This window comes from Macaca thibetana, chromosome 11 (genome assembly GCF_024542745.1).
Source record: "Macaca thibetana thibetana isolate TM-01 chromosome 11, ASM2454274v1, whole genome shotgun sequence".
Classification (NCBI taxonomy): Eukaryota; Metazoa; Chordata; class Mammalia; order Primates; family Cercopithecidae; genus Macaca; species Macaca thibetana.
In genome coordinates, this window is record NC_065588.1 from 4806384 (window position 1) to 4828799 (window position 22416).

General features: G+C 38.4%; 1 protein-coding gene across 1 annotated transcript in view; it reads left to right on the plus strand.

Moving 5' to 3' along the window:
- The window catches only part of GALNT8 (polypeptide N-acetylgalactosaminyltransferase 8), a 63569-nt gene that overhangs the window by 10466 nt on the left and 30687 nt on the right, over positions 1-22416 (plus strand). The window contains exons 2-3 of the mRNA XM_050750191.1: positions 1083-1380; positions 18680-18846. Of these exons, the coding sequence (XP_050606148.1) occupies positions 1083-1380; positions 18680-18846 (465 nt within the window). The remainder of the gene's footprint in view (positions 1-1082; positions 1381-18679; positions 18847-22416) is intronic.

The window sequence follows — 22416 nt, forward strand, 5'->3', positions numbered from 1 at the left end:
GTGCAGGGTATAATCTTCTGGTGTGCCGTTTGCTAAGACCCTTGGTAAAGTGCAGTATTAGGGTGGGAGTGACCCGATTTTCCAGGTGTTGTGTGTCAAGGTTTCCCTTGACTGGGAAAGGGAATTCCCTTCCCCCTTGTGCTTCCAGGGTGAGGTGATACCTTGCCCTGCTTTGGCTCTCACTCAGTGGGCTGCACCCACTGTCTTGCACCTACTTTACGACATGCCCCGGTGAGATGAACCTGGTACCTCAGTTGGAAATGCAGAAATCACCCGTCTTCTGTGTTGCTCACACTGGGAGCTGTAGCCTGGAGCTATTCCTATTCAGCCATCTTGGAACTGCCTCCGGATTCTGTATTTTTAACAAGCTTTTGAAGACATTCTTACGATCCTGGCAGTTTGAAATTGCAAGACTAGGACAGCTCCAATTTTAAAGTTCCTCGTAAATCAAGCACATGAGAAGCAAGGGCATGGGTGGATGATGGTGGTAGTGGTTAGAGCAGATTTGCCTTTGTTAGGCACTAATGGTGTAGTGTTTCTTAAATTTTACTATAAAGAGAATTACTCCTTGGTTTTATTAAAAAGCAGGTTCTTGTAATTTCTCCTGTCTGTGTTTCCACCCAGCTCTCAGATCCTGATTTAGTGGATTTGGAGATTAGCCTGGGTATCTACATTAAAAAAAAAAAATCACAACTGATGATTCTGATGTAAGTGGTTCTGAGGCCTCATTCTGAAAAACAATAGCTTATTTTCCACTGATTTCTCAAATCATAGTAAGTCAGTTCTTGGAGGAGCTTTGAAGATGTGGGATGGAGGAGTTTTGATGGAGCTAAAGGGAGAGACCTATCCAGTACATACTTTGCTGATACAGCCTTGCGTAGCTGGTTCCTGCCATATTACCTACTCAAGCCTCAGCAATATGTCAGTTCCCTGACATACTACATCCTCAGAGACAAGAGCTTATAAATTTTAAGATGTAGTGTGTAAACCATTAGAAGGAAATTAGGATGGAAAGGAATGCCCAGGTAACTAAGGAGGGGCTGAAATGTTTTCTCTCCCACCCCTGTCCTCTTCATTTGCAGAAGAAAGTATGAAATTGGCTCTGAGGCAGCAAGAAAATGTGAACAACACAATGAAGAGGGCGAAAGATGAAGAACGCCCTGTTCTGAAGGCAGTGGAAGCCGAGGTGAATGAGACAAAGAAGCACAAAACCCAAATGAAACTCTTCCCACACTCACAGCTTTTCAGGCAGTGGGGCGAGGATCTTTCTGAGGCCCAGCAGAAAAAGGCCCAGGACCTCTTCCGGAAGTTTGGTTACAACGCGTACCTCAGCAACCAGCTGCCTCTCAATCGCACCATCCCCGATACACGAGACTACAGGTGGGATGAACCAGGCTTGGGCTTCTAGGGTCCTCAGTTTGATTTGAGGATGAGCTTTGGGAGCAGTGAAAATTGAAGGTTGCGGGAGTGGGGGATTGGTGGGGAAAGGGTTCAGGCTGAGCAAAGTTTTTGTTTTTAATTATTTTATAATGACAGCTCAGAGAAGATAGCCACCTGATCCAAATATTTACAGATCCTTGGGAAAGAACAGAAATGTCAGAGGAGCAGAGGTCCTTTGCAACTCTGATCCAGAGAAACAGAGATATGGTGGGTCTAACTGATCATTTTACAGATGAGGAAACTGAAGCTGAGAAGGGACTTGCGCAAGTCACACCAAAGCCAGCAGCTCTACCGCCTTCCCTAGGACTTTGCTCAAATTCTCTACTTGGATTCCTCTTTGCTAGTAAATGTAATTTGAAGAGCAATCCTTCTCCCTCTCCTTCTGTTTCCCTTTCCTATTGTTTCTTTTCTCTTTCTGTGTCTCCCACGCTCCTTCATAATACTTTTTAAGAAACAGCTTTGTTGAGATATAATTCACATACCGTGCAATTTATCCATTTAAAGTGTACAATTTAATGTTTTTCAGTATATTCACAGAGCTATTCCCCATTCCCACAATCAATTTTAAAACATTTTCATCACTTTACAAAGAAACTGCATTAGCAGGCCCTCCCCATTTTCCTACAACTTCCTCATCCCTAGGCAACCACCACTCATCTACTTTTTATCCCTATGGATTTGTCTGTTCTGGACCTTTGGTATTAATGGAATCATATAATATGGGGTCTTCTGTGACTAATATTTTTCACTTATCACAATGTTTTCAAGTATCATTCACATTATAACACATATCAATACTTCATTCCTTCTTATTGTCAAATAATGTTTCATTGTCTGGATTATACCGCATTTCCTTTATCCATTCATCAAGTGATGAACATTTGGATTGTTCCCACTTCTTGACCATTATGAATAATACTGCTATGAACATTCATGTATAAGTTTTCGTGTGAACAAATGTCTTCTTTTCTTGCAGGTGTACCCTGTGGGTAGAATTGCTGGGCCGTATGATAATTCTGTATTTAGCCTTTCAAAGAACTGCCAGGTGGCTTTCAAAGTGACTCCACCATTAACATTCCCTCAAGCAGTATATGAGAGTTCTGATTTTTCCACATGCTAACATTTGTTATTATTTTTCTTTTTAACTATAGCCATCCTAGTGGGTCTGAAGTAATATCTCACTGTGATTTTGTTTTAAATTACCCTGAGGCCTGATAACATGGGACATCTTTTCATGTACTATTAGCCATGTGTACGTCTTCTTTGAAGAAATGTCTATTTGGAGACATTCTTTGTTTAAAAAAATTGGCTTATTTATCTTTTTGTTATGGAGTTGCAAAGTACTTTATATATTCTAGACGTAAATTCCTATCAGAAATATGACTTGTTAATGTTTTCTTTCATTGTGTAGATTGTCTGTTCACTTTCTTGATGGTCGTCTTTGAAACACAGAGTTTTAAATCTTAATGATGTCCAATTTATCTATTTTCTCCTTGGTTGCTGGTACTTTTGGTGTTATATCTAAGAGACCATTGCTTGGTACAAGGTCACAAAGGTTTACACCCATGTTTTCTTCCAAGAATTTTATAGTTTCAGTCTTAAATTTAGGTGTTTGGTCCATTTTAAACTAGTTTTTGTACATAATGTGACAAGGAGGGTCCAACTTCATTCTTTTATGTGTGGCTGTTTAGTTATCCTAGTACCTTTGTTAAATAGGCTGCTCTTTCCACATCAGATTGTCCTGCCACCCTTGTTGAAATCAATTGGTGATAAATGTAAGGGTTTATTTCTGGATATCAATCCTATTTCGTTGCTGTATAGGCCTATCCTTATGCCAGGAACACATTGTCTTAACAATTGTAATTTTGTAGTACATTTTGAAATTGAAAATGTGAGTCTTCCAACTTCTTTCTCAAGGCTGTTTTGTCTATTCTGGGACTTTGAATTTCCATATGAGTTTTAGGACTAGTTTGTCAATTTCTGCAAAGAAACCAGCAGGATTTTGACAGGGATTTCATTAACTCTGTAGATCTGTAGATTTGTGGAGGACTTCATTTTAAAAATTAGATCTTCCAATCCACAAATGTGAGAAATCTTTCCATTTATTTAGGTCTTTAATTTCTTTCAACAGTATTTTGAGTTTTCACAGTATAAGTTTTTTCACGTCTTTTGTTAAATTTATTCCTAGGTATTTGTCTTTTTGATGCTATTGGAAATGTGACTGTTTTTAAAAATATTTTATTTAAATTGGCAAAATTGTGTATCTTATCATGTACAATATGATGTTTTGAAATGTATACACATTGTGGAATGGCAATATATATCTAAATTAACATATGCATTACCTCACAGTTATTTTTGGTGAGAATACTTGACATCTACTCTCTTAGCAATTTTCAAGAATACCACATATTGCTATTGACAGTAGTCACAATGTTGTATAATACATCTCTTGAACTTATTCCTCCTATCTAACTGAAATTTGTATCCTTTAACCTAACATTTCTCTAACCCCTCTTCACCCAGCCCCCACCCTGGCTCCTGGTAACCACCTTTCATTCTACTCTTTACTTCTATAAGTTTAACTTTTTTAGATTCCACATATAAGTGAGATCATGTAGTATTTGTATTTCTGTTCCTGGCTTATTTTACTTAACATAATGTCCTCTACATTTATCCATGTTGTCACAAGAGACAGAATTTCCTTCTTTTTTGTGGCTGAATGGTATTCCACTATTATGAATAATGCTCCAATGAAAATGGGAGTGCAGTCTTTCTTCAATATACTAATTCATTTCCTGTGGAGATATATTTAGTATACGGTTGCTAGATCATACAATAGTTCTATTTTTAGTATTTGAGGAATCTTTATACTATTTTCCTTATTGGGTATACTAATTTACATTCCCACTAACTGTGCAACGGTTCTTTTTTTTCCACATTATCGCCAATACTTGTTATCTTTTATTTGTTGATAGTAGCCATTCTAAAAAGGGTGAGATGATAGCGCAATGTGAGTTTAATTTGCATTTTCCCTGATGGTTAATGTTATGGAACATTTTTTTCATAAAGCTCTTGGCCATTTATAGTCTTCTTTTGAGAAATATTTGATTAGGTCATTTGCTGATTTTTATTTTTCTTGTTATTGAGTTGTTTCTGTTTCTTATTTATTTTGGATATTAACTTCTTATTAAACATATAGTTTGCAAATATTTTATCTCATTCTGTAGGTTGTCTCCTCATTCTTTTGATATTTTTCTTTGCCGTGTAGAAGCTTTTTAGTTTGATGTAATCCTATTTGTCTATTTTTGTTTTTGTTGCCTGTGGCTTTGGGGTCTTATCCAAAAAGTCATTGCCCAAACCAATGTTCTGGAAAATTTTCCCTATTTTCTTTCTAGGAGTTTTACAGTTTTGGGTTTTACATTTAAGTCTTTAATCTAGTTTCAGATTATTTTTGTATATGGTGTGATGAGATAGAGTTCAGTATTATTCTTTTTAAATGTGGATATTCAGTTTTCTCAACACCATTTATTGAAGAGGCAATTCTTTTCCCATTGTGTTTTCTTGACATCTTTGTTGAAAATCAGTTACCTATAAATGTGTGGATTTGTATCTGTGCTCTATGTTCTGTTCCACTACTCTATGTCTGTTTTTATGGCAGTATCATGCTGTTTTGATTACCATAGCTTAATATAGTATATTTTGAAGTCATGTAATGTAATGTCTCCAGCTTTCTCCTTTTGGCTAAAGATTGCTTTGGCTATTCAGGATAATTTATGGTTCCATGTAGAACTTTTAGAGTTGTTTTTTCTATCTGTAAAGAAAAGTCTTTAGAATTTTGATAGGGATTGAATTCAATCTGTAGATCACTTTGGGAAGTATGAACATTTTAACAGTATTAATTCTTCCAACCCATGAACCTGAGATGATTTTTCATTTATTTATGCTTCTTTAATTTCATTGACCAGTATTTTATAGTTTTCAATGTAGAGATTTTTCACTTCCTTGGTTAAATGTATTCATAAGTATTAAGTATTGGTATAGTTTGTTTGTAGAATTGTTTGCTTGATTTCCTTTTTCGATAGTTTGCTGTTGGTGTATAGTAAGGCTTCTGATTTTTGTATGTTGATTTTGCAACTTTACTGAATTGTTTACCATTTTTGGTTGGTTCTTTAGGGCTTTATGTATATAGATCATATCATCTGCAAACAGGGACAATCTACACTTCTTTTCCAGTTTTGATGCCTTTTTATTTCTTTCTCTTGCCTGATTGCTCTCGCTAGGACTTCTAGTAGCATGTTGAATAGAAATGTGAGAGTGGGCATTCTTGTCTTGTTCCGGACCTTAGAGGAAAAGCTTTCAATTTTTCCTCATTGAGTATGATGTTAGCTGTGGGTTTGTCATATGACCTTTATTGTGTTGAAGCTACAATTCTTCTATACCTAATTAGTTAAGAGTTTTTATCATGAAAAAATGTTTAGTTTTTAAGTGATTTTTCACATCTATTGAGATGATCATATGGTTTTTGTCCTTCATTCTGTTAACATGGTGTATTACAGATACAGATTTGTGTATGTTGGACTATCTTTGCATCGCATCCCTGAAATAAATCTCACTTCATTATGGTAAATAATCTTTTAAATGCGTATTCAATTCAGTTTGCTAGTATTTTGATGAGGATTTTTGCATTAGCATTCATCAGGTATATTGGCCTGTAGTTTCCTTTTTTTCAGTCTTCTTGTCTGGTTTTGTTATCAGGGTAATATTGGCCTTATAAAATCAGTTTGAAAGTATCACCTACACTTCGATTTTTTGGAAGAGTTAGAGAAGGACTGGTATTATTAGTTCTTCCTTAAATGTTTGGTAGAATTCAGCAGTGAAGTCATCAGGTCCTGGGCTTGTCTTTTTTTTTTCTTTTTTGAGACCAAGTCTCACTCTGTCACCCAGGCTGGAGTGCAGTGACACAGTCTTGGCTCACTGCAACCTCCAACCTCCACCCCTCAGGTTCAAGCAATTCTCGTGCCTCAGCCTCCTGAGTAGCTGGGATTACAGGCACCTGCCACCACGTCCAGCTAACTAATCTTTGTATTTTCAGTAGAGATGGGATTTTGCCATGTTGGCCAGGCTGATTTCAAACTCCTGACCTCAAGTGATCCACCTGTCTCAGCCTCCCAAAGTGCTGGAATTACAGGCATGAGCCACCACACAGCCCCTAGGCTTGTCTTTGATAGGAAATTTTTTATTGCTAATTCAGTCTCCTTACTTATTATTGGTCTGTTCAGATTTTCCATTTTTCATGATTCAATCTTGATAGGTTGTATGTGTCCATGAATTTATCTATTTCTTACGGGTTGTACAATTTGTTAATGTGTAATTGTTCATAAGCCTCCTATGACCTTTTATATTTCTGTTGTATCAGTTGTAATTTCTGTTTCTCATTTCTGATTTTATTTATTTGATTCCTCTTTTTTTCTTAGTCTAGATAAAGATTCGTCAATTTTGTTTATCTTCTCAAAAAACCAAGTCTTAGTTTTATGACTATTATCTGTTTTTTTTTTAAATCTCCATTGTATTTATTTTTGCTCTGATCTTTATTATTTACTCCTTCTACTAACTTTGAACTTGGTTTGTTCTTAGTTTTCTAGTTCCTTGAGGTCAAACTGTTTGTTTGATATATTTTTTCTTTTTTTGATGTAGGCATTTATTCTGTAAGCTTGACTCTTAGAACTGCTTTTGCTGCATCCCGTGAATTTCGATAGTTTGCTTTTCATTTTTATCTGTTCAATATTCTTTTTAATTTCCTTTGTATTTTCTTCATTGATCCATTGGCTGTTCAGGGGCATGTTATTTAATTTTTATATATTTGCAAATTATTCCAAATTCCTCCTGTTGTTGATTTCTTGCTTCATACCACTGTGGTCAGAAAAGATACTTGATATAGTTTCAGTCTTCTTAAATTTGTTAAGACTTGTTTTGTGGCCTAACATATGATCTATCCTGGAGAATGTTCCTCATGCACATGAGAAGAATGTGTACTCTGTTGTGGTTATTGGAGTGCTCTGTATATATTTGTTAGTCTATTTGGTCTAGAGTGTAGTTTAAGTCTGATGTTTCCTTATTGATTTTCTGCCTGGATGATATTCCCATTGCTGAAAGTAGGGTATTAAAGTTTCCTACTATTATTGTATATTTTAAATATATTAACATTTGCTTTTTTATATTAGGTTCTCCAGTGTTGGTTGTCTATATATTTACAACTGTTGTATTCTCTTGCCAAATTAATCCCTGTATCATTATTAATGATATTCTTTGTCATGTTTTACAGTTTTTGGCATAAAGTCTACCCTATCAAGGTATAGCTATTCCTAATCGCTTTTGGTTTCCATTTACATGGAATATCATTTTCCAGCCCTTCACTTTGAATCTGTATGTGTCTTTAATGGTGACGTGGGTTTCTTGTAAGTAGCATATAGTTGGGTCTTGTTTTCTTTCTTACCCATTTCGCCACTGTATGTCTTTTGATTAAATAAAACCCATTTACATTCAAGGAAATTATTGATAGGTAAGGACTTTCTACTGCTATTTTGTTAATTGTTTTTCTGGTTGTCTTTGTTAGATCATTTTTTCCTTTCTTTCTTGCCATCATCCTTTGCGATTAAGTTGTTTTCTCTAGTGGTGTGCTTTGATTCTTTGCCTTTTATTTTTGTGTATCAATGACAAGTTTTTGCTCTGTGCTTTCCATGAAGCTTGCAAAAAGCATATTATCGGTATAACAAACTATTTTAAGCTGATAGCAGCTTAACTTTGATTGCAAAGAATCTCTACACTTTTACTCCACTCCCCCCATTTTTAATTTTTAATGTCATCATTTACATCTTACCAAATTATTAGAGCTATTATTGTTTTAATAGTTTTGTCTTTTAATCTTCATATTAAAGATATAAGTAACTTATACACCATCATTACAATGAGTATTCTGACTTTGTATATTTACTTTTATGAGCAAGTTTTATAGGTTCATATGTTTTCACATTACTAATTAGCCTCCTTTTCTCTCAGCTTGAAGAACTCTCATCAGCATTTGTTGTAAGACAGATCTGGTGGTAATTAACCCCCTCAGGTTTTGTTCATCTTTTTCTAGCCTTCATTGCTTAAGGACAGCTTTTCTGGGTACATATAATATTCTTGGTTGGCAGATGTGTTTTCCACTTCATCATGTTTCACTATTATTTATTTAAATAGGCTTTCTACCACATTGTCTTTTTCTTCTCCTTTTTGAATGTTATACTTCAAATATTTGCTCTTTTGATGCTATCCCATAAATTCAATGAGGTTTGTTCATTTTATATGTTTTACTATTATAAAATTTTCTCCTTTAGTGCTAGTAACGTTTTTGTCTTAATACCTGTTTTGTTTGATATTAGTATAGCCAGTCTAGTTTTCTTACAGTTGCTGTTTACATGATGTATCATTTTCTATCCTTTTACTTTCAACCTATTTCTCTCTTTCAACCTAAAGTATGGTTCCTATAGACAGCATATAGTTGGATCTTTTAAAAAATGCAGTCTTTCATTCTCTACCTATTGATTGGATTGTTTAATTTGTTCACATTTAATGTTTTATTGATATAGTTGAATTTATTTCTGCTGTTCTATTTTTGTTTTCTAGTGTCTCATGCCTTTTCCTTCTATCCATCTTTTACTTTTTCTTTTTTCCCATTAAGTGAATATTTTCTAATATAACTGTATAATTCTTTTAATGATTTTTCACTATATTTTTTGATTTTTTAAGTGGTTGTTTTAGGGCTTATCACATACATTTTAACTTATCAGAATCTACTTAGAATTGTAGTAGCTTAATTTCAATGAGATACAAAAAAGTTATTAATATATTGCTCTACTTGCTCTTCCTCCTTTTTTACTATTATTATTACATGTTACATATATGTGTGGTAAAACTCCAAAATACATTATGATTGTATAATTTTATGTCAAGTAAAGAAAATGAGAAAAAGGAGAGGAAGTATTAATTATAGGCTTTGTTATATTCACCTTCTTATTTTACATGTCTGATTCTGTACATTTGTTCCTGTGGATTCATTTTACTATCTTGTGTCATTTCTTTAACACAGCTTTGTTCCCATTCACCTTTCTGTGCGGTTATTACCAAATATATTACATTGTGATGTTATAGACTGAATTATACAATTGTATAGAAATTGCTTTATGCAATTGCTTTTTACTTTTTAAATTAAGAGTGGAAAAGAGAAAGATATATATCTATACTGTCTTTTATAATTACATAATTACCTTTGCTGATATTTTGTGTGTGTGTGTGTGTGTGTGTGTATTTGAATTACTGTCTAAGGTCACTTGCTTTCAGCCTAAAGAGATTAGTTTTTCTTGTAAGGTGGGTCTGCTAGCAACAAATAAATTCTCTCAGCATTTGTTTATCTGTCAATGCCTTTATTTGAAAAATGTAAGATAAAAAATGCTTGGTTGACAGTTTCGTTTTTCTTCTGGCATTTTCAATATGCCATCCCATTGCTTTCTGACCTCTATTGTTTCTGATGAGATATCAACTGTCAATCTTATTGGGTTTCCCTTGTATGTGATAAGTCATTTTTTCTTTTTGTTTCTTTCAAGATTTTCTTTTCATCTTTGGCTCTCAGCATTTGGATTATGATGGGCCTGGGTGTGTATCTCTGCATTCGTTCTACTTGGAATTCATTGAGTTTCTTGGGTCTGCCTCAAAAAATTTTGAGAATGAATATTTCTTTTGGGGATTATAAAATGTATCATAAATTGCAGCTCTTAGTACTAAGATCTTATAGCTGAATTGAACAGACATCAAGTGAAAAGAAATTGTGACCAGGCCATTCATGAATTGCTTTCTCTTTATGCTTTTAACCATCAGAGCAAAGTAATCCACATTCAAGATTCGACCTGTGATTCATGTAGTGCATGACAGTGGCTCGGTGTATGGTTTGATTGGTGAATTGGTACTTTCTATCACATCACCCTAAAAATGATTCTCTAGCATCCCTGATTTTCTGAGTTAGAAGGGAGTAGGAGAGCCTTAAATGAAGAAGAGAAAACTACTTCTTTACCAAGGCCTACTTATTTCAACATGTAGATTGCTTTACCTTGGATGTTTCACTGTAAGGTATTTAGAGGAATATTTAAATGAATTAGCTTGTGAAAGAAATGGTGAAACATTTCATCTTTCATGCCAACTCCAACTAACTGGTAGTGACTACCTGGAGTATTGTAGTGGGAAGACTTTTGAGTCAATGTGATCAAAGACATAAGTGCTGTGATCTATTAGCAATGCCTGCTATACACAAGGAAGAGGAAATGGTGGCAATTGTGTTAGTATTTGCCACTTGTGACCTGGGAGGCAAGTAGGACCTAATATATTTTCTGCAGGATCCACTGTATAATTTAGGTCTTGAGGCATGAGGATAATATGCAGGGATCAATTGGTAACTGGAGCTGCTTTGTTCTTAATTTTGGAGCATTTAGGTTTCATTCCATAGAGATTAATTCATGAAACTACTTCTCAAAAAGTTTCACTATGGTGAAAACTATATATGAATCAAGTGCCTCTATATACCTTAATAATGTCTGAGTCACATCTGATACTTATATACCAGGAGACAACCTGTCTTCCCTGATGCCCATAAAAAGATCCATGTGGCTCAGACACATAGATTTCAGAGCTAAAGCATTCTGGAAACCTTCATGGTTTGAGTACTACAGATAGATAACTCCACTGACTTTACTGAAAAATAAGTCATTTAGTGAATGAAAGCTGTCATGTAGAATCTTGAATTTAGCATAGGCATTGTATGCTATTTAGTCCAGCTTCCTGCCAAGTGAGATGCCAAAACGATTGTGGTTCCTACGTTTCCTCAGCTTTCTGGATAGCTGTTTGATACCAGAAAGGTACCAGCCCTGGCAGTTCTCATGTTGTCATGTCCTCTCTCTACCTCTCAGGGACTGGAGAAAGGCTTCTCAGGAGAGTGTGCTGTGTAATTGGAGAATGAAGCAGTCACTTAATTGAATTTGGATAGATATAAAATACCAACAAATGATTAAATAATTAAACACACAAAAAGGCGCAGCTTCAATAATTAATCTCTAATAGAGAGCCCACCTGCTATGAACAGGACCACCTACACTATTTGCAGAGCCCAGTGCAAAATGAAAATGAGGGACATTCGTTAAAAAATAATTAAGAATTTCAAGATGATAAAAGTAATGAATTAAATCAATGGGGGAGACCTACATGTGGAGTCCTGTGTGACTGCCCAGGTTGCATACCATGAGGCTGGCCCTCCCAGTGTAATATATATTCTCACACTGGGATTTTCTAAGGCAAATTATGCCAGCCACATAATTTGCCCTGGGAAATCCCAATGTAAGAATACATATTTTGCAACTGATTAAAGTCTGTTTGCATGTATAGAAATTAGTTTATGTGTTCCACACAACAGTAGTTTCAGGCAAAATTGTGATATGAATAAAGTTTATCTTTGCAGCTGTAGCACATAGAACTTACCTTATCTCCTTCTGCCATTCTCTCCCCTTGCTTGAGGTGGTACACTGTGATTCTCTACTGGGAGGAGTGGCTAGAGATCGGTTCCTCTAGATGTCATCCAACCAACAAATACTTTTTCAGTATCTTCTGCTGCACTCTTCAGTATGATAGCTACCAGTCACATGTGGCTACTTAAATGTAAATTAATTAAAATTATTTGCTTGAGGTGGCACACTGTGATTCTCTGCTGGGAGGAGTGGCTAGAGGTCAGTTCCTCTAGATGTCATCCAACCAACAAATACTTTTCCAGTATCTTCTGCTGCACTCTTCAGTATGATAGCTACCAGTCACATGTGGCTACTTAAATGTAAATTAATTAAAATTAAGCATTTAAGTTTGGTTATATTAGCCATATTATAAGTGCTTGATAGGCATGCGCGGCTAGTAGCTATCAGTATGTATAGGATAGATATAAAAGATTTCATCATTGCAGAAAATTCTACTGGATAGTGCTGGTCTACACTTTCCAGGTCAGGTGCTGGTGATGCAGGGAGGAGGGAGAAATTATTCTTTTGGAACCACAGGAGGCACATTTCCGACCTCTTTTGATTGATGTACGGTGGGTAAGAAAATGTGGGTATGGATAAGAGAAGTGTCGTGAAAGCATTTAGAATATAGACAAGAGTGTGCAAAAGATGCATAGGAAACAGGGCAGAGGAAATAACATCTGAAGTCACTGATGTGATTATGTGGATTAGAGGAAAGAGAAGTTCAGCAGAATTTTAATCAGTCTTCAATTTAACGTAATCACCTATTCTTACTCTCAATTAAATACAGATTTATTGTATAACCATCCCATACCAGACATTAAGAACTGCCACTAGGCTTTAAAGAATTTAAAGTTCATCTCTGCCAGGCTCCTCAGCCTGTGCTTTAAATATTGATCATCCTCAGGCTTTAGTCCAAGGCTCCTTTCTGCTGGTAGTTAAGGTGATTTTATCCACTTACGAATTCACCACTTACATGGCAATGACTCCCAAATCCACAGGACTGTAATCCAGACTGTTCTTCTGAGGCTCCAGGGCTCTATATGCAGTGACCTGCCAGGGAATTCCATGGTGTGACTCAGAGGCATCTCAGACGCCACACGGCCAAACCTAAGTTGATCCACTTCTTTTTCTTCTCTTATTGCTCCTAGCTCAGTGAAAGTTGCCATTGTCCAAGTGATAATGACAACAAGAACAAAAATAACCAGCAAAGTAGTAAGAATAGTAGATAACCTTTATGGAGCTTCTTTTATTCTGAGCACTTATGCACATTACCACATTTGAACCTCATAATAATACTATGATGTGAGGATTACTCCTCCTCCTACTACTATTACTATTAATACTATTGCTGCTAACCACCACCACCCTCACCATCTTATAAATAAGGAAAGGAAGAGAAGCACAAAAAGATCATGCAGATAGAAAGTGACGGCTGTGACTCGAGTGAACACAGGTCTTTCTGGAGACTCTGCTCCTACTCTTATTTACTGTACCACCCTCTTACAGCATTGGTATCACTTGGGAGCCTGGAAGAAATTCAGGATCTCAGACCCCACTCCGACCTCCTGATGAGTCGGTACTTTAACAAGATCCCCAAGTGATTTGTGTGTGGGTATTGTTAGTATCTGATAATTTTTTTGTGATCTAGTATTGCCCCTTCAACTTCCACCTGCCCACCACCTTTGAGTAATGAGTGAGACGGGGAAATCAGATTGAAAGTATCTTTCTCTTGCTCCTTTCTTTCTCCAGGGTAGGCCTCAGGTGAGGTCTTCATACCTTCCCACCTGTATTGTGGCGTCCACATGTGGCTGATTACCTTCTGTTGTCTTCATGGCAGCCAGAATGGTTTCTTTAAAATGTAAATTTGATCATACCAATTCTTTGCTTAAAATCCTTTAGTCCCTCTAGGATAAAGTCCAATCTTCCTAGCTTCCAATGTCCAGTCCTTCTGATATGTCCATCCTCGTATCTCTTGGCACTGCTACTAAGAAGGGCAGTTCTCCAAGGAGTGTGTGCTCTTTTGTGTCGCTAGCATTCATCTGCATTTTGGCTTTTGCCTAAAATCCCCTTGCAATTTCAGAGGCTGCAATTCAAATGCCTGCCAACATACATGTTGTGAGCATTTTGGGTGAGGGCGATGGTGAATGGGTGAACAGCGAGCTACACTGTGAGTAACTGCAGCAACCCTGGTTCTGGACAGAGCAGGGGCTATGTCCCGGAAAGTGGTTGCAGTGAGATAAATATTTGCTTTGTCAAAGAGACAAGAAGTCTGGTTTTGTAGGTTGGCAACTACTTTAAGTCTTTAAAAAATGTGTGGATTGAGGCTTCCTTCCAGAATGGCAAAGTGTTGAGTGCAACATTTTCTTTCCCTAGCAAAACAACTATTTAACTGGAAAAAAATCATAATTATTTAAATTTTTTAACAAACTGTTCTAAGGAAATATGCAAATGGAAAAACATTCTTTCAAGAAAATCTACTAAATATCCTTCAGAACAGCAGGAGTCTGTGGCATTGGAGCCATGACTTGTTCCCCCAACCCACCCTCAGCTCTGTCTTATGGAAACTTCACAAGGTTATCTGCTCTGGTGGCTGTGGTCAAGAAGGGGGCTCCCTGTCCCTGCAGGTCCTAGCATACATAGGTCCTTGGTATCACCCCAGGAAGGGCAGGCCACCCACATTTCACATCTTCTCCTTCCTCCACTAGGAATGCAAAAGTTGTATTCCTACTGGAGGTGATTGAGGGAGACAGTTGTGACTCCTTTCTTTTATTTTGCCTCTACTCATAGGGTGAAATTTCAACTCCAGGTGCATGAGTCCAAGAACACTGGGCTCCAGTTGCTCCTTCTCCAACTTGCTGTCAGAGTGGAACTTCCATACCAGAATGCACAAACTAGGAAGACCAGGGGCTCCAGGGCCACCACCTCCTTTCCCCCAGTGCACGTCTACCTGTAGAGCAAGGTGTCATTCTAGAAGGGCCTCTGTCTCCACCTCCAGCTCCTGTGCAGTGGTGCAGAAGTTCTATTCAGGAAGAAAGGCAGGATGAAAGCCTCCCTAGCTATGTTTAAGGGACTGACCTTATTTAGAACAGAGGATAAAGAAGTCCAGCCAATGATATTGTTTGAAGCAATAGAGATCTTGGTAGAGAAAATTAAAACGTATGCTCATAGCTCCGTAATACTGGTGGCAACAAGCAAAATGGCAGAACAGCCAGAAATTTAACAGGAAGAATCAGGGAAAACGATTGCCAAGAAGAGCCCTCCTTGGATCACACTTATCTCTGGGTTGTCTAGAAGTTTGTGTGCAAGCCCCAGGCTGAACCTGCTCAGGAACAGCAAGAGTTGAATGAGGGGAAGACTGAAAATTATTTGCCAACCAGAACACAGATCCATCAGCAAACGGCTGAATCCTCACCAGCACTAGGGGCTGAAGCCCAACCTCTGAACAAATACTGCTTGAACAGTAAACTGCTCTGACTCAGAGGCAACAACTAGGAAGCCAGGGTTAAAAATAAAATCATGCGCATCCCTGGGAATCTGGAAGACTGTGTGCATACCTAAGGCTGTGCTCTCTCAGGAGTTATCACAGAAAAAAATCCAAGCTACCAGTATGTAGGTCAAAATGTAAACTCCCTGAACTGTGATCGCAGCCTCCATGCCACCTATGTCCCAGAATCTAATCAACCAAGGAGCTTTAAATCCAATCGCTGATGAATAAGTGGCTTATGATGACCCAGAAGCAGCCCCTAGGTAGCCAGGCTAAAAGAGAAAAACAAGAAGAAAAAAAAAAAGATCAAGATCATGAGCATTAAAGGCTGAACACTGCAGGAGAAATAGATTTTGTAGACCTTGCAAATTAGTTTAACTAAGTTACCGATTGAATAAATAAACAACCAAGCAAATTACAATGACATTTACCCATTTACTCCTGGGTTATATACAGAGTTACTAGATACTTTGTCTAAAATGACACTTTTTTTTTTTTTTTTTTTGAGACGGAGTCTCGCTGTGTCGCCCAGGCTGGAGTACAGTGGCCGGATCTCAGCTCACCGCAAGCCCCACCTCCCGGGTTTACGCCATTCTCCTGCCTCAGCCTCCCGAGTAGCTGGGACTACAGGCGCCCGCCACCTCGCCCGGCTAGTTTTTTGTATTTTTTAGTAGAGACGGGGTTTCACCGGGTTAGCCAGGATGGTCTCGAACTCCTGACCTCGTGATCCGCCCGTCTCGGCCTCCCAAAGTGCTGGGATTACAGGCTTGAGCCACCACGCCCGGCCAAAATGACACGTTTTTAAGAAGAAATTATGAGACATACAAAGATACAGGAAAGAGCAGTAACTAGCGCACAAGTGAAAACAAAGCAACAAACTTTAGAAGGGGCCCAGATATTGGACTTACCTGATAATGACTTCAAAGACATCATTATACATATATTCAAAGAACTAAAGTTAGCCATGTCTAAAGCATTAAAGGAAGGTTATAATGACAAGGTCTCATCAAATAGAAACTATCAATAAAGACTTATAAAAAGGTGCCAAATGATCATTCTAAAACTGAAAAGTACAATAATAAAAATGAAGTTTGACTTTCATTTTCTGGTCTGGCTTTTAAGGAGCTTAGAAGTCCCCACTGTATCCTAACAGCAAGTAAAAAGCTGAAAAAATGGAAAAATAAACTCTTCTCAGCTGTTATAGGGAAGTGACCTTGCAGGGCAAACTGCTGCCCCCAAAATTGGACAGACAGACGGGTAAATACAGAGAATCACAACTTTACCAGAGCAGAAACCATGGGAACCAGTGCGAGGATAGGAAAACCTGAACTGTAAATTGATGAATTGTGGACAAGTCTGAGAATTAAACACTCGGGGAGACCCAGTCATAGGGGCTCCTACACTTGTGTACATTTTACCCCCCAGACCTCTACCAGATCCTCAGTAAATATCAGAGAAAAATCTCCTCCTGCCTCTGGGAGGGAGAAGGGAAGAGGTGAAAAGGAATCATTTTGAAATATGCCAGATTATTCTGTTCTTCTTAACAAGGTCTGCCCGAAAGAGAAACTATTTTACCAGAGCCTAACCTGCTGGAGTTGTATGATAGCCTAACTGCTGTGGTTTGAATGTTTGTCTTCTCTGAAACTCATGTGAAAATGTATTTGCCGTTGCGACAGTATTGGGAGGTGGGACCCTGAAGAAGTGTTTAGGTCATGAGGGCTCTGCTCTGGTGAATGGGTGAATGCTCTTACCCCGTCATTATCATGAGAGGGGGTCTGTTATCGTGGGACTGGGCTCTTGTTCTTTTCATCCTCTCTTTGCTCCTTCTGCCATGGGATACCTTCTGCCATGTTATAATGTAGCATGAAGCCCCTCACCAGAGGCCAGCACCTTGATATTAGACTTACTCGCCTCCAGAACCAGGAGCCAATAAATTTCTGTTCATTATTAAGTTACCCAGTCCCAGGTATACTGTTATAACCACACAAAATGGACTAAGGCACTAACTTACCTGGGAGAAGGGGAACAATCAACTCCAGCCTGCTTTAGCTTTCTCCATGGTGGAATGAAAATACCCAAATTTAGCTCCCTCTATCCTTTTACATGGGGGAAAAATATACACTTAAATTTATGATCAACCGATTCTTGACAGGGATGCCAAAACAATGCAATGGGAGAGAGAATAGTCTGTTCAACAAATGGGTGCTGAGACAAGTGGATATCTAGATGCAAAATAATAAAGTTGGACCCCTCATCACACCATATACAAATATTAACACAAAGTGGTCATAGATGTAAATATAAGAGATAAAACTATAAAACACTTAGAAAAAAATGACAGCAAATCTTGGGCGATAGGGCTCGGCAAGAGTTTCTTAGGTATGACACCAAAAGCATAGGTGAAACAAGATTGAAAAGTTGAACTTTATCAAAACTAACTTTGTTTTTTCCTGAAATAACACCATCAAGAAAGTGGAAAGACTGCCCATGGAGTGGGGGAAAATACTTGCAAACCATATGTCTGATAGGAAGTCTAGAATATATAAAGAATGCTTATAAAACTCAATACCAAACTAAAAATGGGCAAACATATAGAAAAAAACTTTTGGAGCTGACAGATACATTTATTACCTTGATTACGATATTGTGGGTGCATGTGTATCTTCAGTTTTTGTATATCAGTTTAACCCCAATGAAGCTATAAAAAGGGTAAACCAGTGCCTAGCATATGGTAAGCATTTAGTAAATACAGGCTAGTTTGCCACCTGTGTCTGGTGGTGAAGTAGAGGGTGTGTCAAAGGTGACTGGGGTCTGAGAACATGGGAAAAGGGCTGTGGCAATGACTGGAAGAAGGCTGCCAGCAAGGAAACGAATCCGGGTGTAAAAGAGGAATGGGAATTCCTTTTGAAGTATGTTGAATGTTCAAATGGAAACATCTGGTAAAGATTAATAAAAAAAGATTTTATCCCCATAACAGGAGAATTTTGGATAAACGAATATAAAATCTTGCTACTGTGATAAGCCACTAAGAGTTTTGCTTTTCAGTGAGTTTGAGGGGTGGATGAATTGGTCGATATAACATCATACACAGTGAAAGGAAAGATGGGATAGCAATGTTTAAGTAATTAAAAAAATAATACGTTATAAAAATGATCTCTTCTAGATGTCTTCAGAAGACATATCCTTCCCAACTCCCATCCCTCAGTGTCATTCTCATATTCATGAATGAAGCTCTGTCCATTATACAACGGGCCATCACCAGTATCATCAACCGGACACCCTCTCAATTGTTGAAGGAAATCATCTTGGTGGATGATTTCAGCTCAAATGGTGAGCAATGTGATCAAAGAATAACTGTAAAAATGACCACTTATCACCTGTGCTTGGCTGGAAAGAGGTTTTGGTTTACAGTTGAGGACACCTTGGGTTTCTCATGCAGGGAAAATAAAAAGATCATTGGTTGAGGGTCTGTTTGTGCTAGCCACATTTAATCTTCACAAAGTCAAGACAGAGGATAATTATCTCTACACGGATGAGGAAACTGAGACACAAAGAGCTCACACAGTGTGCTTAAATTGGACCGCAAGCCAGTGGCAGAGGTGGGAGTTAGGCCAGGACTGTGTACCTCCAAATCTACCTGTGCCCCTCTTATGCACAATGAAGGAGCCTGGCGGGGGGTGAAGCGGAGTCTAGAGAAGGACTCCAGATACCAGGAAGGGACTTAGAGTCGCTCCTTATGAAGAGCAGACCACTCTCTCTGGGTCATGAAGCCTGGAGGAAAGACAGCTTTGGGCACTGACTCTTCACAGTGGCAACGGCTCTTGCCCACAGGGTGCCCCTGCCCTGAGTCTAGCCCACCCAAAGGAAGAGATGTAGAAGATAATGGACCTGAGTCCTCACTTTCTGAGTTCATGGTCCCGGCTTCTCCTTTATAAGTGTTATGTCCTTGGGTAACTCAACGTCTTCATGTTCTGATTTTCTTATACACAAAATATGGATGTTGATGATAATAACTATTTTATGAACTATAGTAAGAATTAAATGAGATCATAATGGCAGCTAACATTGCTTGTTCTAAGCACCCTACGTGCGTTACCTTTTTTTTATGAGACGGAGTTTCTCTCTTGTCACCCAGGCTAGAGTGCAGTGGCGGGATCTTGGCTCACTGCAACCTCCGCCTCCCGGGTTCAACCAATTCTTCTGCCTCAGCCTCCTGAGTACTGGGATTATAGGCATGCGCCACTACCCAGCTAAGTTTTGTATTTTTAGTAGAGATGGGGTTTCACCATGTTGGCCAAACTGGCCTTGAACTCCTGAGCTCAGGTGGTTTGCCCGCCTCGGCCTCCCAAAGTGCTAGGATTACAGGCACGACCACAGTGCCTGGCCATGTTAACTATTTTAATCATTACAACAGCCCTATGAGGAAGGAACCACTTTTTGACCCATTGTGTAGATGCACAAAACTAAGTCACGGACTGATCAATGAACTTGCGCAACATCCGACAGCTGGTAAGTGACAGACTTGAGATTTGACCATAAACTTCAGAGTCCAGAGCCCTAGCCCTAACTACTATGTTCCCTTTATAATACCTGAATTATGTAAAGCATTTTGCACATGGTGGCCTCTCAGCAAGTGTTGACTCTTAGTTTTATTAATTTTGTGCAACAAATAAAAGACAGTAGAATTAAGTTACAAAAACTTAGAGGTTTGGGCTAGCAGTGAGGAAGAATTTCCTGACTATAAACGTTATGAAGTGGCAGCTCATTGGAGGCAGAATCTGTTCTTTCTCTGTGGATCTCTAAGTACCAGATAGGTTGTTGTACTTTCAACCTGTCTCTCAGGAGAGAGAGCAAATTAAATGACTGCTTAAACCTTCTTTTTAAGGCTCTTCCATACTAACAATACTTATCTTCATCCTTTGCATATCTTCCTCTTTTTTACTTCCAATGTAACTAAGCAAAAAATAAGAAGGTACAATTTTTAGAGCAAAATTCCACGGAAAACCAAAGAAAAGAGACTGGTTTCATTCATTTCTGAGCATGGAGACTGGTACCCAGTTGCACACCTGGTTTTCCGAGCCAAAAATAAGAGCATGATTAAAAAGCCCTCTGCCCTGGACTTCTGAAGGCACCCTGGCTCTGCTCCCTGCCTGAGACAACCGCAGGCCAGTCCCCTCACCTCTTTGGGACTCAGGGTCTTCTTGAGGCAAACACAAGAATTCAGCTGGAATAGTGTGAAAGTTATCTTTTTCTGTTAAAAAAAAAATGTCAACACTATACTCTATGTTCTATGGGGTGTAGATAAGACTTAATTCAGGACTTTTTCCTGAGGAACAATAAAATAAAAAAATACAAGATTACAAACAGTGTAGACACATAAAGAAAAACCAAAGCTTTCTTACTGTTCTAAACGGCACTCCATTATAACACATTCCTCTCATTTAGATCTGAAACCCACGTTGGTTTTCCACAGAGATGATTTGTTTGGATGGTCCCAGAAAAGGGGACTGTCAGCCATTCTTTGGTGTTACAGGGACAGGAATTAGAGAGTCTCTGTCATTAACCACAAAAACACCAGCCAAACTGAGCCCACACTGAGCATAACTCAAATCTCTGTTTTGTGTTAAACAGGAAAATAAATGGAAGTCTTTATTATGCCTACAGAAGGAGAAACTCACTATCCATGTGAATTTGGGGGCAAGTGACTCAGCCACTTCTCACCTCAGTTTCTGCATCTGTAACATCAGGAAATACTGGTGCCTACTTGATAGGACCACTTTTGGGATTAAATCATATGTGTGAAGGCCTCAGGAGAGAGCCTGTTCCCATTACATGCTACTGTTCTGCTCCTCGCCTATCTCAGTATTATTTGCAGTACTTTTGAAATGCCACAACCTGGTGCCAGAGGTTTGCCTCCTTTCTGTCTTTCCCTAGATGTTAAGCTTATTCACGTCACTCAAATATTTTGAGCTTACATGTTAAATGCCACTCAAATGTTAGATGAGGTGTAAGCTTTTAAAAAATTATACCAAGGTAGATGGAATGCTGTATTTTCTTCCTAATTTTAGGAACATTTCACAATCAACAACTACATGTTGAGTTTCTACCATGTGCCAGGCAGTGGGCAGGGAAGAGGATTTCAGAGAGTTCAAGTTTCCATCTTAATGAAGCAAGACACATCTGTGGAAAGATACTTCAGTGTGTGAAGAATGATGTGACAAACCGAGTGAATTGTCAGTGAAAGAAAGCGTGGTGTAGGGGTTGGGGGTGTGATGATCTAAGAAAGGTTCCTGGAGGAGGCAGGCTTGGATTGGGACTTGAAGGCTTCATAGGATTTGAGACAGCAGAGAAAACGAGGGAAGACTTGGAAACTGGGTTGGGGTGGAGAACTAGGGAGTGCCGAAAGAAAGGTGTGAACACAAATGAGGAATCCAGAAGCACCCTGAGCTGACCAGCTTGGAATAACAGGTTTTGGGGAGGAGACCAGTAGGAGGGCAAAGCTGGGAAGGGAGCATAGGTTGTCTTCAGAAAACCCATTGAGGCATCCTTAATTTTTGTGCTATATGATAGGCATTATTTTTCAGGAGGTGACTCAGAATCTATGGCTCATAAAAATTTGGAGTTGGAAGGGTCCAGACTATCTGGTACCTTTCCTGAATTTCTCAAATTTATATATATATTTTTTTTTCTGAAAAAGAAACAGAATCTCACTCTGTTGCCCAGGCTGGTCTCAATCTCCTGGGCTCAAGCACTCCTCTGCCTCGGGCTCCCAAAGTGTTGGGATTACAGGCATGAGCCACCGTGCCCACTATGGTACTTTTCTCTAAGTTGAAGAAACAGACACATCCAATGGGAAGTGACACAGAACGATGTAGTGACTGAATTAGAATCTGGATATTC